This window comes from Cetorhinus maximus, chromosome 12 (assembly GCF_964194155.1).
Source record: "Cetorhinus maximus chromosome 12, sCetMax3.hap1.1, whole genome shotgun sequence".
Lineage (NCBI taxonomy): Eukaryota > Metazoa > Chordata > Chondrichthyes > Lamniformes > Cetorhinidae > Cetorhinus > Cetorhinus maximus.
Genome location: NC_135890.1, coordinates 6,619,101 through 6,638,931, shown reverse-complemented (window position 1 = coordinate 6,638,931; position 19,831 = coordinate 6,619,101). Strand labels below are relative to the sequence as shown.

Sequence of the window (19,831 nt, the reverse complement as noted above, 5' to 3'; positions counted from 1 at the left end):
GCCCTCGTGTGACACCTTATTAAATGTTTTTTTTTTGAATATCCAAATACAATACATCCCCCTTATCCATCATAAAACGCAGGAGGAGAAGTAGGCCATTCAGCCTATCAAGTCTGCTCCACCATTCAATGAGATCATGGCTGATCTGATAATCCTCAACTCCACTTTCCTGCCTTTTCCCCATAACCCTTGATTCCCTTACTGATTAAAAATTTGTCTATCTCAGCCTTGAATATACTTAATGACCCAGCCTCTACAGTCCTCTGTGGTAAAGAATTCCACTGATTGACTGCCCTCTGAGAGAAGAAATTCCTCCTCACCTCTATCTTAAATGGGTGACCTCTTACTCTGAGATTATGACCTCTGGTCCTAGTCTGTCCCACAAGGGGAAACAACCTCTCAGCATCTACCCTGCCAAGCCCCCTAAGAATCTTACATGTTTCAATAAGGTCGCCTCTCATTCTTCTAAACTCCAATGAGTACAGGCCCAACCTACTCAACCTCTCCTCTTAAGAAAATCCCTCCATACCCGAAATCAACCTTTTGAACCTTCTCTGGACCGCCTTCAATGCCAGTATATCTTTCTTTAGATAAGGAGATCAAAACTGTTCACAGTATTCTAGGTATGGTCTAACTAGTGCCTTGTATAGTTTTAGCGAGACTTCCCTATTTTTAGACTCCATTCCCTTTGAAATAAAGGTCAACATTCCATTTGCCTTCCCTATTACCTTCTGAACTTGTATGCTAGCTTTTTGTAATTCATGCACGAGGACCCCCAAATCCCTCTGTGCTGCAGCTTTCTTCAGTCTTTCTCCATTTAAATAGTATTCAGCTCCTCTATTCTTCCTGCCAAAGTGCATAACCTCACATTTTAGCACATGATATTCCATCTGCCAAGTTTTTGCTCACTCACTTAACCTGTCTATATCCCTCTGTAGACTCTTTGTGTCATCCTCACCACTTGCCTTCCCACCTAGTTTTGTGTCATTTGCAAACTTGGCAATAGTATATTCACTTCCTTCATCCAAATCATTAATATACATTGCAAATAATTGTGGCCCCAGCACTGATCCCTGTGGCACTCCACTAGTTACAGGCTGCCATCCTGAAAATGCACCCCCTTATTCCAACTCTGTCTTTTATTAGTTAACCAATCCTCCATCCATGCTAATTTACTATTCCCAACACCATGGGCTCTTATCTTATTAAGTAGCCTTATGTCCAGTATCTTGTTGAATACCTTTTGGAAATCCAAATATGTTACACCTGCTGGTTCCCCTTTATCTATCCTGCTTGTTACCTCCTCAAAGAACTCTAATAAATTTGCCAGGTATGATTGCCCCTTCATGAAGCCATGCTGACCTCTGCTTGATTATATTATGCATTTCTAAATGCTCTGCTATTACATCCTTTATAGTAAGCTCTAACATTTTCCCAATGATGGATGTTAAATTAACTGGCCTATAGTTACCTGTTTTTTGCCTCCCTCCCTTATTGAATAAGGGTGTTACATTGGCAGTTTTCCAATCCTCTGGAACTTTTCCAGAATCTAAGGATTCTTAGAAGATGCTTCCACTATCTCTGTGGCTACTTCCTTTAATAGCCTAGGATGCAACCCATCAGGCCCAGGGGACTTATCGGTCTTTAGCCCCATTAGTTTCCCTAGTACTTTTTCTCTGATGATTGTTATTGTATTTATTTCCTCCCCCCGCCCCCTTTTTCTCCCTTGAATTTTTTTAGCATTTTTGGAATGCTATTAGTGTCTCCTACCGTGAAGACTGATGCAAAGTATTTATTCAACTTCTCTGCCATTTCCTGGTTCCTTATTACTATTTCTCCAGCCTCATTCTCCAAGGGGCCTATGTTTACTTTGGCCTCTCTCTTCCTTTTTAATTATTTAAAGAAGCTCTTGCTGTCCGCTCTTATATTACTTGCTAGTTTACCCTCAAAGTTTACTTTCTCCCTCATTTTTTTGGTCATCTTTTGTTGTTTTTTAAAATTTTCCCAATCCTCAGGCTTATCACTAATCTTTGCCACATTGCATGTTTTTTCTTTCAACTTGATACTATGCTTAACTTTCATGGTTGGTTTATCCCCCTTCCTAGAATCCTCCTTCCTTACTGGGATATATCTTTGTTGTGAGTCATGAACTATTTTCTTAAACACCTGCAATTGTGCATCACCGTCTTTTCTGCTAAACTCCTTTTCCAGTCTACTCCAGCCAACTCTGCCCTCATTCCTTTGTAATTACCGTCATTTAGGTTTAGCACAGTTGTTTCTGACCCAAGTTTCTCACTCTCAAACTGATTGCTAAATTCTACCATGCTATGGTCACTGTTGCCTAGGGGATCTTTTACTCTGAGATCATTAATTAAACCTGCCTCATTACACATTACCAGATCCAGAACAGCCTGATCCCTAGTTGGATCCACAACATATTGTTCTCGGAAACTGTCCCAAATAAACCCTATGAATTCTTGCTCTTGGCTACCTCTGCCAATTTGGTTTTCCTAATCTACATAAAAATTAAAACCACCCATGATTAATGTGCTGCCTTTTTTACATGCCCTCATTATCTCCTGATTTATTCTGTGTCCGGCAATATAGCTACTATTAGGGGGCCTATAGACTACTCCCGCCAGCGTCTTATTCACCTTGCTATTTCTTACCTCCACCCATATGGATTCTACATCTTCCAATCCAAGATCATTTCTTTCTATCGTACTTATCCCATCTCGCATTAACAAAGCTACCCCACCACTCTATCCTTCCTGCCTGTCCTTTCGAAAAGTCACATACCCCTGAATATTTAGTTCCCAGCTTTGATCTTGTAAACATGTCTCCATAATGGCTATGAGATCACTAACCTCTATTTGTGCCGTTAATTCATTTATTTTGTTCCGAATACTATGTGCATTTAAGTAAAAAGCAATTAATTTTGCCTTTTTACCATTTTTTCCCCCTTTGACCCTATTTGCTGCTTTTTTTTAATGTTTGTACACTCTGTCCCTTCCTGTCATGCTCTTTGTAAATAAATAACTGCCCTGCAATGGCGGGTTGCCTCACATCCTTTAAAAAGTACCTGGATGAGCACTTGGCACATCATAACATTCATGGCTATGGGCCAAGTGCTGGTAAATGGGATTAGGTAGGTAGGTCAGTTGTTTCTCACGTGTCAGTGCAGAGTTGATGGGCCAAAGGGCCTGTTCTGCACTCTGTGATTCTGTGCAATGCTGCCATATCCTTTTGCTTTGTAAGCCTACGTATCCCCTCTCCAGAAACCCCCCCTCCTCTATTTAGTTTAAAGCCCTCACTACAGCCCTGGTTATTCGATTCGCCAGGTCACTGGTCCCAGCATGGTTCAAGTGAAGCCCTTCCCACAGGAACAGCTCCCTTTTACCCCAGTACTGGTGCTAGTGTCCCCATGAACTGAAACCCATTCCTCCCACACCAAATTTTTAACTCTTTGACTTTATTTACACTATGCCAGTTTGCCCGTGGCTCAGATAGTAATCTCAAGATTATTACCTTGGAGATTCTGCTTTTTAATTTAGCTCCTAACTGTTCAAATTCTTTCAGCAGCACCTCCTTTCTAGTCCTATCAATGTCGTTGGTACCAATGCGACCGACGACAACTGGATCCCTCCTCTCCCACTGCAAGTTCCTCTCCAGCCCTGAGGAGATGCCCTTAACCCTGGCACTGGGCAGGCAACACAGCCTTCAGGACTCACGCTCAAGGCTGTAGAGAACAGTATCAATCCCCCTAATTATACGGTCCCTTCCCACTACCAGGTTCCTATTTCCTCCTCCCACCTGAATGGCTTCTTGTACCACGGTGCCGAAGTCAGTTCACTCATCCTCCTTGCAGTCCCCGCTCTCGTCCACACAGCTTGCAAGGACCTCGTAACTGTTGGACAATTACAGGGGCCAAGGCTCCTCAAACGCTACCTCCTGGGTCCCCATACCTGCCTCACCTGCAGTCACACCCTCCTGTCCCTGATCACAGACCAAATTTGAATGACCTAATCTGAGGGACATGACCGCCTCCTGGAGCAAATTGTCCAGGTAACTCTCCCCCTCCCTGATGTGATTACATTTCATTACATCTTACCAGTTACATCCTCAAAAACTCCTAAGATTTGTCAAACACAATTTCCCTTTCATAAATCCATGTTGACTCTGCCTGATCATCTTATGATTTTCTAAGTGCCCTGTTTTCATGTTCCCAATCATCGATTCCAGCATTTTCCCTACTGCTGATATCAAGCTAATCCTATTTCCTTTCTCCCTCCTTTCTTGAATCATGGAGTTATGTTTGCAACCTTCCAATCCACAGGGAGTGCCCTAGAATATAGGATATTCTGTGGATATATTATGATTTTACCGAATTCAGAATCAGGTACTGAGTGGTGAGATGACTGACCACCACCTTCTCAAGGGCAGTTAGGAATGGCAATAAATACTGGCCTTGCCAGCGACCCTCACACTACATGAAAGAATAAAAAGTATAGCGATTTTATACACTTAATATGACACTACACTCATGGAAACAAGACCAAGTGCAGTCTTTCAAGGGTAGCTAGTTTGAAGGTCAGGAGATAATTGGACTAGGGCGTGCAGACTGAATTCAATCCTGTCTTTAAATGCATACATAATGTTCTTATTAGTTCCAGTTGAATAACTAAACAGAAGGGAGGCTGGGAAGCAGAGAGGTAGAGTTGGTTGGAGCGTAGGCGTTTTTCTGCAATGCAAGCTGAGGAGCTGGGGTGTTGCAAAATTGAGGTGCTGGAAGGTGAGGTATAACTGCCACGTGACAAGTTTAGATACACAGCTCATTGACTTATTCTGTAACAGTAAAGTAATCCACCCCTATCTGATTTAGATGCCTATCCACTCTGGAAGGTAACCTTAACCTTTTTTATCTAGGATTGTTATATTCTCACAAATGCTTTTTTTGGGTGCTTCAGAAAGCTTATCCATGACTACAATTTTCTGTTTACAGTTGTGTTTGATGTATACAGAGACAGTCAGGTATGTAATCTCATCTAAAATGGTAACAATATAATGTTTTTATTGTTTTTACTTTTGAAAATAACATACCCTTGTAATAATATTTTGGCCCTTTCCTGTATACCCTTGACCAAATCTGGTTAAGTGCTGAAGAACTATTTGCAGGCACCCCCTCCCCACAATGGTGCTTTGAAACTTGTCACTGAAGATATAGAGGCTTGATAGAGAAACGGAAAGAGAATCATTGGGAGCCATAGAGACTGAGAAGGTCTCAGAAAGGCCAAGAGACTTTGGGTGAAGGGAAGAACGCAGACCTAATCTTGGAGAGACAGCATGGGGCAACAAGGTGATCTTGGGGATGGGCTACTCTGTAGTGGGGTATCTCTGGCATAGAGGAAACTGGAGGAAAGATGTTGAGGTTTGAGAGATGGAGAGTGAGCATGCGAAAATATAAGATTGGAGGAAGATGCTACAGTCGAGACTCATCAGGGTCAGTTTTGCGCCTATTGCTACTAGTTGCCATTAGACAGATTTTCTCTCTTAAATTGATTTGCCTATATAACAGGTAATGTTAGCTTGAACTTTTTTTAAAAATCTTGTTGTTGTCTGCACATGACTGGTAGAAATGAGTACAATAATCACAAAGAATGCAGAAACTGCCAAGTGACAATGTACCTGGCACCAGTTGTGTGGCTGAGACATAACTGGAAAGGTGATTATTTAAGGTTTTGATGTGCAACATGTTTTTCTTTTGCTAATTTCCTTTATCCCTATTCAGCTCCTTGCCCTGAATACTGCAGGGTTACGTTTCTTCCTGGCAGTATCAGCTCTTTGATGCATCATCCAAGTCACTATTTTTCTCGAACTGAATTGGAACAGTGAGGCTCAGCAGGCTGTTGTATTGTGAAGACAACTTTCCAACAGGGACCATTGGATTGCAAATGGAGCAGGGATTCTGTCTGGTTCCACATCCTCCCCCAACACAGGGATAGGCCATTTCCCAAATCCTGCTTTGCCTGAGGCCAGTTAACTCAGCACTGGTGGAGAATTGAACCTAGGACTTTCTGGTTTATAGGAATTGATAAATTTACCCACAAGATAATTGCAAACTTTACTTTATGGCAATACTTTATGTTGCCAAGAGCCTTTGAGCTTACATGGAGGCCAGTCTCCCAAACCTGCAGTCAATCACCAGAAGATGCATCTTGAAAAGCATCAGTTGATGAAATGTCCATTTTCTATTTCCCAGACAACAAAGAAAGCAGCTGAAATTGACTATGGACCTGATGAATTCTCCAACTGACTTCATCAGGAGCAAGAAGAACACATCTGTATCTTGCTTCTCAACTTTAAAGACCTAACTCAGCAATGTCACTGAGAAATGTTACTGTCCATTGCGATTATAGGCAGATAGAGAGTATAAGTTCCTATATTCTGCCCTCATAAATGTTCTTGATCTTAGCCGGAGGAGGATATCCTGTACTGCAGGAGTATTCAGGTTTCTGTGTTAGTGGACTGCATGGGTGCAAACTATGGTTTCTGGAGGGCCAGGTAAAATGTAAAACCATGTTCTCGTTGGTATCTCAAGTTGCTAAAAATAACAAATCTTTAGGATGTAACGCCAGTGTACTAGTAACGCCAGTGTAATAGTAACATTAAAAAAAGCCCCAGGTTTATAAAATTCAGGCAGAATAAATAATCACACAGTAGAGACGGGATAACTTTGAAAAAGAGATTTGAATTCCCAGTGACCAACTCAAAGGACCACATGACAAGATTTCACATTTTAAGGCTTTTACTGTAAAAAATACACTAAACGCAACATTGAATAAATGTTACATACTCAGCAACTAATACATTAAACTACACAGAAGACATCCCCCTTAACTTCCTAACACAACCAACAACCCTACATAGCATTTGTACATTACACAGTGCTCTCTGCAGAATTGTAGTCTTTACAGGATCCAGTCAAAAGTTAATTCCAGCTTTCAACAGGCTCACTTCTCCCTGTTTCACTGAGTCAGAACGTCCAGTGTCCATCGAAAGTCATTTCCCTCAGTCTTCTGAGAACCCCTGAACTGACTGCCAGCAGCAAGGCCTCTCCAGCGATGGCTCCTCCCAGCCACCCCAGGGTGAATCTTCCAGTGCCCCCTTAAGTTTCCACAGGTTCTGTCTCTTTGACCAGAGAACGTGCTGTCACCTGTATTCTGCCTGTAGCGAACAGAGGACAACCTTGTCCCCTGTTGTTCGCAGCAGCTGCTGTCCCTCTCCCCTTGAGGCTCCCTCTCCCCTTGAGACTCCCTCTCTCTGTCTCCTTCTTCCTCTCTGTCCAGGGTTCCTGAGTCAGTAAATCTAAGAATCTGTCCGTGTACCCACAGCAAAGCTAGCTGCTCCTTTGCTTTGTGTCCAGGCATGAAAGCTGGCTCTTGGATTTTGATAGGAATTGCCTTGGGTCCCCATGGCAACCAGGCCACATAGGCTCATCGAGGACAGAACTGCTAGGAGGTCACTTGCTCCATTTTACCTTGAATTAAAAGAAGACAATTTAAAACAACCATCTTAGAAAACTCCACACTTATAACAATATGTGCAAATAGAGAGTTTGAGGGCCTTATTGTAAGTTTTTGGGATCACATGACTCTAGAGCTGCAGCGTGGACACTGCTGCCTCACTGTGCCAGCGTGAATTTGGCTGTTACCCATATCTTATTAATAGCCTGACTAAATTGTGTGGTGGTATATTTTGGGCCTTTGTCCAGCATGAGCTGCTTCAAGTGTGTCCATACTCAGTTCATGAAGGACTATCAGAGTTAGGGGAGGGAAGAAACTTTTATTCTGTCAGCTTTTTCTGGAATAAGGTTTCAGCTACGAAAGGATAGTTAGTTTATTCATCTCCATTGTGCCATTCATTTTGGCTTCTTTTCAACCTGGTACTGTATTTCATAAACAATTTTTTTAGCCAAATAACAAATTTTTGTTATAATTAACATTTAAAATTTTTTCCTGCAATCTCTTTCATAGGGCAAAGTGTGGCTTATAGATTTTAACCCGTTTGGAGAAGTGACCAACTCCTTGCTTTTCAGCTGGGAGGAGCTGACAGCTGGCCAGACCATCAGTAAAGGAGACCTTAGAGATCCGGTAAGAGTTAAGAGCGGCTTGGGGAATATTTGCTAACCGATTAGCATATTTCTGTGAGACTGTTGTGCTCTTACTTACAGCTCCATACATCCTAACATCACTGGTGTGCTGGAGCTAACCTCTCCTCTTGAGATCTTTTCTCCTGTTTTTATTTCGTGGCACATTTCTGCTCCTCAAAGCTAGAAAATTTGCAGTTGCAAATGGAACGGATTTCCTTTTGGGCATCCCAGTACTAACAATTAAGCATTCCAAGGTAGGTAGACCATAGTTTGGTGAAAAGTAAAGCACCCTTTACTGAGCCCCAACCTCAGAGTACTTCGTTCCCAGACGTAAACGGACATTATTCCTATTCTGCTATTCCTATTTACACCTCTTCGAGATCCACCTTTTGCTTCTTTACTTGTCCCATTACCATCTCCTTTTGCTTTGCACTATCATCCCTTTTGTCACTTTAATTTCTCCTGCCTTTCCCCAGTCACAAACCTTGCCTTTCGCTCTTTTTCCCCTGCCTTCCTCCCTCTCCCTGCCTCTGTATATTGCTAAAAATCTGTTACACCTCTAACTTTTTCACATTCTAATGAAAGATCATCGCCCTGAGGCTTTAACTTTGTTTCTCTCTCCACAGATACCGCCAGACCTGCTGAGTATTTCAAGCATTTTCAGAATTCCCACATTCACAATACTTTGTTTTTGTATTCTTCGAAACCAACTTGATGTCCAGTCCTTCTCTAATGTGATTTCCTTTCCAAAGGTCTATTTGAGATAGAGCATCACTGAATCCAATGATGTACAAATTGACATGAATTCCTATTGCTCCACAATCTGATGATTTTTAAGCTTATCCAATAGAGGATGTACATATCATTGGTTTCAGGACCACAGAATCAATGAAGACCTAGATTTTAAAAATTGGAACTACTCAACAAGAATTAAGAAACGTAGTAGATTGTAGAAAATAAACCAGTGGGGGAGAAGAATGAGCATGTAAAAAGTTTAAGAAACTAGCGTTGAGAAAGAGAATTGAAATATTAAGCAATAAAGGAATGAACAAGACTTTGACAGAAGGAATACACTGAAATTTAAAAATCAAGATTCCAATTAGAAAGATTGTCAAAATATAAGTAATTATTTATTAAAATAAAATCAGTCTAGCTTCTGACAGTTTGTTGAGCCTAGGGTTACAAGTAATTGGTCTTTTCTCAATCACTGGCAAAGAGGGGTTCTTTCTGTCTATCAGTTTTTCAGTTGTCTAATCCTAAAGCTTAGATGTTTTTGTATTGATCATTTTTAAACTGCTCACTGCTTAGCTTTTCCTGTAAAACTATGCATAGCCCGAGTAGTTTTCTTTGTGCTTTCCATATTGACCAATTGTTTAGCTTTTGTTTTCATTTCCAACAAATTGCATTTATCTGGAAAGTTTAACATAAAAAATTCCCAAGACACTTCAGTAGTGTAAAGTGAAAAAAATGAATGTTAAGCTTAAGGGATAGTAGCACTGGAGCAGGTTCCACAGATGGGGAGGGTCAAAGCCATTAAGGAGTTTAAACATAAAGATGAAAATTTTGAATTAAGAACAGTCACCAGTGAAGGGGACAAGTGTGGCAGCTGTGTGTCCATCCGCCCCTCCCTCCCTCCTCTCTCTCTCTCTCAGGTGCCATCTCTGACAGTGCAGCACTCCCTCACTCCCTGCAGTGAAGTCTCAGCCTTGATTTTTGTGCTCAAGCTCTGGAGTGGGACTTGAATCCGCGACCTTGTGACTCAGAAATGACAGTGCTACTAACTGAGCCATGGCTGACGCATTAGGGGGAAAGTTCAAGGGGTAGATTCTTTTCAATTTAAACAGAGATGTGGTCAAACCTCACATAACAATTATCATTCTTCTTCATCCTCTCCACAATTCCATGAACCTCTCTGGAATATTACCCCACCCAAGGAGCATTCTATTCATACGTGTTGCTTTTGAAATAATTTTGCATTCCATCGAGTATCATTGACCTCTTCTCATTAACCTGATTACTGCCATCAGTCAATTGCTTTCAACATCTTTTAGCTGCTGAACCATTTTTGTTTCTGTTCAGATTTTGGGAAGGAGGAGAACATTTCTTGGGTTAGTTTGGCTCCTTTTGTGTACTGCATTTTATCTGTGGCCTTCCTGATTTGATTCAATGGTTTATTATTACTTCTAGGATTCTCCAGCTTTCCGCTACATAACAAGTGAAATGACCGTGCAGCCCAGTCCCTATTTAAGCTACCGGTTGCCAAAGGACTTTGTGGATTTGTCGCGAGGAGAAGATGCACGTAAACTAATTGATTTTCTTAAACTGGTAAGCTAAATTTATAACTGTTTAAATGATTTTCTTTTAGCTAAAAGATTAAAACTATAGGTTAAAAAACCAGCAAGATTCCAGTTAAATTCCTGCGGTCAGAATCAGATCTTATTTCTAACAGTAGTTAAATCCTTCTTGTGTGAAATGAATGGACCAGAAAACTGGCTTGTTGTCACTTTAGGGGTAAGAGATAAATATTCATAATCAGAAGGGTATGAATTTACATTTCAGCCCTGAGCATCTTTTGAACATGAACACTTTCCAAAAATGTTGTCAGATCTCAGTAATGCTGCTAGATGCAGCAATGTGTAGCATTGGATTATACCTTCAGGGAGATGTTTAAACTATTTGGTTTGTCCTCCAGAAGTGCCCAACCAAACACAATAACATTGAGGGGAACTGAGGCAATATTATTGGTGCAAATCATTCCACTATCATGGCCAAAAGAACATCAACACAGACAACTGGGGGAAGTTAGTAAATCGAGAAGAAAGTAATCATGTAAAATCACCACCTGTTTGTTGTTGAGTCTCATTCCTTTAGAATTCTATTTATTTCTATTTAAGACCTTATTTTGCATAGTGGTCTCCAAATTTTCAGCTTGTAAGAGCCGCCAGTAATTTGCACAACAACGAAGCCTGTCATTTGATCTGAAAATCCAGCATTAGTAGGTGAGAAGTTCAGAGTAGACACAGAATAGAAAATTCATTCATTTGTGAGGTGCATGAGCAATGATTAAAGTCTCGGATATTTATTGGTAAATTTTTCCTTTATTAAGAATTAGAAACCGAGGTTTTTTGCTGTAGTTTTTAGTGGGTTCAATTTACAGTGATTTCCAGTCTGACAAAGTTTACTTAAGTACTTATTTTATAATTGCTTCAAGCAAAATGCTGCCAGATAGAAGTCCAGTTAAACGATGGCCTTTCCGTCATTGTTTCAGGATTTGTTACAGTCAACTGATCACTTGAAGCCCTTTTTATTCACAATAACTCCCCGCCCCCACCCCCACCCCACATTAGTGATTCCCACTACATGTCAGTGTATTGGGTAATGGAAAATATCAAAAACTAATAGAACAATCAACCAAGTGTATTTATAGCAATAATTTATCGCAATAAGGGCATTAGGCATTTAGTATCTGCACAGTTCCTTTTGATAGTTTCTGATCATAACAGCTTATTGTAGTATTTCCCAAGTAGGGCAGGAAATATGGAAGCAAAAAGCTTAAATTTTTAAACCAGTTTTCAGAATTCCACAAAAAAAACAAAAGAATCTGCAGCCAGGGTCAAATGCACACATCATGTATTGGGCTTCATCTAAACTTAAAAAGGTCTAAGAGCAACAGAAACGTCACATTCAAGATGCATCTGATAATTATTTAACCAGATGAAACTCTCTCAAATCCAGCAGTGAATTCTTTTAAAATAGAAAGTGGCAAGATACACAATGTCTGCTACTTGAGTTGCTGTTTCCTTTAAAGTAGCAAAAATATTCAAGATCATTCTTCGGTAATGGACTCCATTGCTTCTGTGACGCTAGAATATTCCATTGTACGTAATAAGTAGAAACAAACACGATGAACAGAACCATATATTAGCTAGATGAGTGAGTGCTAATGTACCATCTGTTATAACTATACCTATCCACAAGCTGCTTTACCTACTTTGCACTCAGAGATATGAATTATAATCAAATATAACTTAGTGTCCAAATTGGGCATTTTAGTGTGCCAGCATGCTTTGCCTAGAGATTTATATTGATGATCATGTGAAATGTTAAACGTGTAAGTTTCTAGGAAATGGGAAAGTTGAGATTATTCTTTTCCTTCACATGTTGTTTAGAAATTTGTGATTGAGGATCGAGTACAGATATTGGAATAAACTGTTCATTAGAAGCAGTTATATTGACAAAGGAGAAGGCGTTCTGCTGAATAACTGAGACCCAGGTTGTACTTTAGATCATAAAAAAAAGTTATAAGGCAAGGTAAATTGTGTTATTTTGTGTAGGGGAGTGGCATAGCTCCAGTATGACTGACTTATTTCCAATCAGATGGTGAGGAGATAAAGAAAAAGGGAAAAGGGGTAGGCCTGCTTCTTTCTACATGTTCCCCCGTCAGTATCAAATCTAACCAGTGAATTCTGGACTGACATTGCCATCATGGAAACATGTCTGTTGTAGTTCCCTGCAGCAAATTATAGTTTTTGCTTTCAGATGCAGAAGAAAAACAATGAATTTTCTTGGGTCACATTTGCTGATAGTACAACGAATGTGCTACAAATCATACTATGTTCCTGAAATTTCATCAAAGCTGATTGGCCGATTGTGAGCATGTAATCTAGACTTTCAGCTTAAAGAAATTCCTGCAGTTGTCAGGCCATGATAGACTCTTTTGCTTATAGTCCCTGTACAGAGAAGTTTTAGTCTATAGGGATTAGGGGAGCTAAGGCCAAACACTCAGCCAGCCAGCAAGAAAGGAGGAGAAAAACTGGAACGTTGCCTTATGGTTAAACCTCCAGGTAGTAGTTCAAAAGTTGTTTATGACTCGGTAACCAGATATTTATTGCTCCTCTCAGTGAGTTAATATTGTGAACAGACCTAAGAGACACGGAAGAAAAATAAAATTTGTAAAAAAAAAAATTAACCCTTTCTTTTAATAGTTGCTTATAGTTATAATTTTTCTCCCTCCGACATAAGACAAGAAATCAAGAACCAGAAAGTTCAGATGATGAGGGATAACAGTCCTCCAGTTTTACGGCAACAGTCTTCATGGGAAAATGCAAAGCAGATGAAAGACCTTGATGTGAAGTTCATCTGGTGTCCCTTGATACTCACCTTTGCAAAGCTTTATATTGGCTGAGAAAGTTTGAAAAGTTGCCTAGTTTTACGTAGCAAAGGAGGCTGATGTAACATTATTGTAAAGATTATGAAGTAAATTGAACAAAATGTAGAATAGCTCTAAATGATAACCATGTGTTATTGAATAAGTCTATGTACCTATGAATTTGGTAAATTTCTGTAAAATAAATTTTTATATCTTGAAATGAATTCAGTTGTAACTGTTATTTTGTCATAATAAATTGGTGCACTTGACATTTGCTAAATAGACCAGGAGAAAGATATAAGAACAAAAAACTACTGCGGATGCTGGAAATCCAAAACAAAAACAGAATTACCTGGAAAAACTCAGCAGGTCTGGCCGCATCGGTGGAGAAGAAAAGAGTTGACGTTTCGAGTCCTCACGACCTTTCAACAGAACTGAGTATAGTTAGGAGAGGGGTGAAATATAAGCTGGTTTAAGGTGGGGGGGGGTGGGGTGGAGAGAGAAGTTGAGGGGGTGTAGTGGTTGTAGGGACAAGCAAGCAGTGATAGCAGCAGATAATCCTTGTTCCAGTCCTACTCCGGCCCCCTCCCACAACTCTTTCTCCGGTACATCGATGATTACTTCGGTGCTGCTTCATGCTCTCGTCGGGACCTGGAAAAATTTATTAATTTTGCTTCCAATCTCCACCCCTCCATCATTTTCACATGGTCCATCTCTGACACTTCCCTTCCCTTCCTTGACCTCTCTGTCTCAATTTCTGATGATAGACTGTCCACCAATATCCATTACAAACCTACCAACTCCCACAACTACCTCGACTACAGCTCCTCACACCCCGCTTCCTGTAAGGACTCCATCCCATTCTCTCAGTTCCTTCGCCTCCGTCACATCTGTTCTGATGACGCTACCTTCAAAAACAGTTCCTCTGACATGTCATCCTTCTTCCTTAACCGAGGTTTTCCACCCACGGTCATTGACAGGGCCCTCAACTGTGTCCGGCCCATCTCCCGCGCATCCGCCCTCACGCCTTCTCCTCCCAGAAACATGATAGGGTCCCCCTTGTCCTCACTTATCACCCCACCAGCCTCCGCATTCAAAGGATCATCCTCCGCCATTTCCGCCAACTCCAGCATGATGCCACCACCAAACACATCTTCCCTTCACCCCCCCGGCAGCATTCCGTAGGGATCGTTCCCTCCGGGACACCCTGGTCCACTCCTCCATCACCCCCTACTCCTCAACCCCCACCTATGGCACCTCCCCATGCCCACGCAGAAGATGCAACACCTGCCCCTTCACTTCCTCTCTCACCGTCCAATGGCCCAAACACTCCTTTCAAGTGAAGCAGCATTTCACTTGCATTTCCCCCAACTTAGTCTACTGCATTTGTTGCTCCCAATGCGGTCTCCTCTACATTGGAGAGACCAAACGGAAACTGGGCGACCGTTTTGCAGAACACCTGCAGTCTGTCCGCAAGAAAGACCCAAACCTCCCTGTCGCTTGCCATTTTAACACTCCACCCTGCTCTCTTGCCCACATGTCTGTCCTTGGCTTGCTGCATTGTTCCAGTGAAGCCCAACGCAAACTGGAGGAACAGCACCTCATCTTCCGACTAGGCACTTTACAGCCTTCCGGGCTGAATATTGAATTCAACAACTTTAGATCTTAAACTCCCTCCCCCCATCCCCACCCCATTTCTTCCCCCTCCCTTTTGTTTTTTTCAATAATTTATATAGATTTTTCTTTTCCCACCTATTTCCATTATTTTAAAATCTACAACTAATACCTTGTCAGTCTTTCCACCCCACCCCCACTAGAGCTGTACCTTGAGTGTCCTGCCATCCATTCTTAATTAGCACATTTTCTTAGATAATATCACCACCTTCAACACCTCTTTGATCCTTTTGTCTGTGACATCTTTTGATTATCTGCTCCTATCACTGCTTGCTTGTCCCTACAACCACACCTTCCCCCTCAACTTCTCTCTCCACCCCTCCCACCTTAAACCAGCTGATATTTCACCCCTCTCCTAACTATACTCAGTTCCGTTGAAGGGTCGTGAGGACTCGAAACGTCGACTCTTCTTCTCCACCGATGCAACCAGACCTGCTGAGTTTTTCCAGGAGAAAGATATGGTTTGCAGCAGGCCTGCATTTTCCATGTGGAACACCGCAGTTTGTTTTTCACTAACTTTTCTTTGCTTACACCCTACCCTTTGCATATTTGTGATATGTAGGCGATACGTTTGTTATATTTGAATCTGCAGCTGCATGTAAGAATTTCCTTACATATCTTAATGGGCTCCACACTGTGCCCAAATTCACCTTTGCGATAGAGAAGTCAAATTAGCTCCATTTCCTTGTTGTGCTAATTGAGAATTCTGTCAATGGGTTCTCTACTACTGTTAACCTCCTACATTCACTGTTCAATATATGTGCTGTGATTCCTACAGTTCCACTTGCTGTAAGATTGGTGTTATCGGCAACCTCATAAATAGAGCCCGAGACATTTGCCCAGTGTGTAAACCTGATGCTGAAATAGGGCGCATCAAACTATCCTGGCTACCCACGCAAACTCATGAATGGGTCTAAGGTTGCTATTTTCTGTCCTGTTGTATACGAATTTCAGTGCCGGTGTGATGCCAGGTATGAAGACCATACATCCCAATGACTGGTGGAATTGTATCAAGCAGCACACCCCTTCAGCTGTTTGCAACAGGAAAAGTACTGACCGTACCCAATCAGCCCACGCTTACAAAACTTAAATATAGTGTCCAAAATTAGATGTGATTCTGTGATTGGAAAAAATTCTGATTGTGTTAAGAATTACACTGACAGTCAATTTAAGAAGTCGGGGCTCACAATGTGGCTTACTTGCGTGTGCTAGAAGCTACATATATTTACACGCAGGACCCTGCCCTTTGTAAACAGAAAGAGCATGTGCACACACTTCACCTTTTTCAACTAAACAAAGGCTTGGAGGACAGCCATTTACTGGTTCATTCCACGTGGTAATGCCTTGGCCAATCAGAGTTGACCTGCCTGGTTTAAATTTAAACAAAAGCTTGGCAGTTAACTGTTCCCTGGTGCATTCTCCATGGCAATGCCTCTACCAATCAAACCAACCACTTGCCAACCAATCAGCACTCTGTTATCATGCAGTATAAATTGTTTTTCCCATTAGAGTTGGTAATCTTGCAAATCTAACCTGTTGAGTGCAAGACAAAAAGCTTCGACACCATGTCTTTTTTTCAGCAATGCTTTCATAATACTATATTTTCTTCAGCATAATCACATACCAAGTAAAAAATAAAATTCAAAAGGTTGGAATCCATACATGATTTGTTCATAAGTTTTTGTTAGTAAAGGTTAATTCTGGAAGGTGAAGAGTTTCAGTACTTACGTTTTTAACCTTAAACCATAGTTTTGATGATTTAACTTGCCATTAATTTCTGCTAATGTTTACAACTTAAGAGTCATTAACACAAAAACGTTCTGCACTTTAAATTAATTTATTTAATGTCTATATTAAAAGCAAGAACTATAGATGTGTATGGTTTCAAAATATTTTGTACTTTGTTTACAGTCCTCTTCAGTCTCCAGCTTTTCTATTTTGGAATACTTCAACCCTACGAAAATGACCACTTAAATGTTTAATTATTAGGATGACCATAGACAATATCTGGACCAAAAAGACTTCTGAACATTATAGACCCATTTTCAGTGTTGTGTGTCCTAATCAGTTTTGCTTTTGATTTATCATTTGTTTTAGCCTTTCAGTATCCTCAGCATATCTTGTTTTCTGTGCACAAATGCCAGAGACAAGTGTATACTTTGCGGTAAAAGGTAATTCAGTCAGGGCCATGGAACCCCTTCCAATTGTGATTCCGCAATGAACGTAGAAGTCAAATGTAAGGAGAAGAAAAACTGCAGCCTGTTCTATGGGTGGCAGAGAGTCTCAGCTCCCGGATAAGGGAGGGATGACTAAACATTCTGCAGTTTTGCTTAATTTCCTTTGGGGGCTCAAAATATTTGTGAAGAGATTTCAGGCAGGAGATCGGGAGGCAAGCTGGTGCCCATGGTGCATTATATTGTACAGGCAAGGACGAAGCTTGAGAAGCCAAATGTCCTCTTTCTTGTCCTATGCTTGCTCATCCCCTTAGATAATTTCTGAAATTTACATGTATTCATTGTAGGGTTGGGACACAGATATTTTAATTGAATCCCTCATTATAGATTTCAATTATTTTTTTCCACAGTGAGGGCTGCTTTTTCCCCACAATTTTAAATGAAAAAGTTCCATAAACAATGTATGAATTTAAAATGTTTGATGACTGCAGTTAAACTGCCCCATGCAGGTTTTCAAACTCGTTATTGTTCCTGTTTGTTCTTGAAATTATTCACTGCTTCATCTTGCTGCTAGATGCATTTTATAGATTAAAATGCATGACGCACCCTTTCAGGATGTGTGCTCGAAAAAGTAGAATGACTCCAACAGATTTGAACTACATTAGCGCATTGTATCGATGAAGCTAGGAAGAGCAAGGTTTGTTTGTCCTTGATGGTATTTCCTTGTTTTTTTGAGTCTGACTCCAGAACTAAAAACTCAAGTAACAAGCTTCATAACCCTGTTCTTCAAAATGCATCCTCATCATCATATACAGTACATTCAAATACAGCAGATGGTTTAAAATGTTGGTTTGGAACTTGCAATAAAGACTGATGTCAAATGCTCACATTACTCTTTGTCATCTACGTTGACTGAAATACTGAGACGCCTGTGATCTGTAACTTGGAGGAATGTGGACTCATTTTGACAACTGTTTAAAATCAAATAGCAGATGTTCCCTAAATATTGCAAAAGATGTTTTACCAAAAATAGTTATTTTCTGCTAAGTTGATGCTAACGTGTGCAAACTAAATCTATATTTGTATTAAAGGTATTCATAAATTACAATAACCCTCTCTAGCTAATATCTGGTTTTCTCTAATTTATTGGGAAATTCTAGAAATTGTGATAGCTTTATGCACTTTGAACTGTTTAATCTCAAAACAGGAAATTTAAATATTGATACTTTGTAAAAGTGCTTCACTCAATGCTTGGGTATGTGCGCACGTGAAATACAACATCAGCTTCATCCACTTGGGGGAGCTCAGACTTCAGTATAACTTCAGTCTTCACCTTACAGCCTTGTGTTAATTTCTATGTGCAACAAGAGACATAGAACAAGCTGTGTTTCCTTTCTCCAAATAGAAATTTGCATTTACTATTTACATTTCTTCTGGAGAAGACTGGGAAAGCAAAGTGTACATATGTTTACAATGTTTAAGAGAAAAATGTCTGAAATGGCATAGTATAATTCAAATAGCAATATGCAGATATAGTCTGTGGAAGTTCTTACTCAATGGTTTATTGATTCATCATCTAAAGAACAGGACTGATCATTAAAAACTATATATTGCTGTGCATGTTTTCAAAACTCCGCATTTACCTACAGCTCCTCTTTTACAAACTGAGTGCACTGAATAGGTTGCATTGCCATTATTTGCCGTGATGAAAAGTGGGAAGCAAAGAAAGATTTACACACAGGGGGAGGCCGTTCAGCCGATCTTGTCAGTAAAAAAAAAGGGTTATCCAGCCTAATTTCACCTCCCAGCTCCTGGTCCATAGCCCTGAAGGTTATGGCACCTCAGGTGCGTATCCAAATGGTTTTTTAAATGTGTTGAGGGTTTCTGCCATTACTACCCTTTCAAGCAGTGAATTCCAGACCCCCACTACTTTCTCGGTGAAATAATTACTCCTCAACCCCCCCTTCTAACCCTTCTACTAATTATTTTAAATCTACGTCCCCTGGTTATTGACCTCTCCTAACAAATATAGGTCCTTCCTAGGCCATCTATATATGCCCCTCAAAATTTTTACACCTCAATTAAACCTCCCTTCAGTCCCCTCTGCTCCACCTAAAGCAACCCTAGTCTATTCAATATTTCCTAATAACTAAAATTCTCCAGTTCTGGCAACATCCCTGTAAATCTCCTCTGTACCCTTTCCAATGCAATCACACCCTTCCTATAATGCGGTGACCGGAACTGTATACAGTATCCTAGCTGCAGTATAACTAGTTTTTTTTTTCAATACAGCTCTAGCATAGCCTTCCTGCGCTTATAATTTAGGTCTTGGCCAATCAATTACAAATAATTTGTGCTTGAAAAAACATATAAGTTCCAGCTAATGATACTTGTCCAGGCAGTACATTATTGCACTAAAGCAAAATAGGACATGGTTTCAGCCCCACCCCATGTTTCTTTACATAAGGTCTTGGCTGGCTCATCAACTGAAGGATAAGAGAAAGAGGACAAACCTGAAATCAACCCCCATGCCATTCTCTTGTATTTACATAGGTATTTACAGAATGATATGAGAAAAAAACGCTTCACTTACTATCTTGTCAATTAAGCATCTGAACAAGGCCACAGAAAGTGAAATGAATATAGGGGGTGAGTGCTGAAACTTTGGAATCAACACTTTATGAA

The 19,831-nt window shown here is 40.5% G+C and overlaps 1 protein-coding gene across 1 annotated transcript in view; it reads left to right on the top strand.

The window, feature by feature from the left end:
- cdc123 (cell division cycle 123 homolog (S. cerevisiae)) overlaps positions 1 to 13,522 on the top strand; it is a 35,486-nt gene extending 21,964 nt beyond the window's left edge. Inside the window, exons 10-13 of the mRNA XM_078552957.1 lie at positions 5,003 to 5,031; positions 8,034 to 8,150; positions 10,337 to 10,474; positions 13,172 to 13,522. Of these exons, the coding sequence (XP_078409083.1) occupies positions 5,003 to 5,031; positions 8,034 to 8,150; positions 10,337 to 10,474; positions 13,172 to 13,213 (326 nt within the window). The 3' untranslated portion in view covers positions 13,214 to 13,522. The remainder of the gene's footprint in view (positions 1 to 5,002; positions 5,032 to 8,033; positions 8,151 to 10,336; positions 10,475 to 13,171) is intronic.
- Positions 13,523 to 19,831: the final 6,309 nt, after the last annotated feature.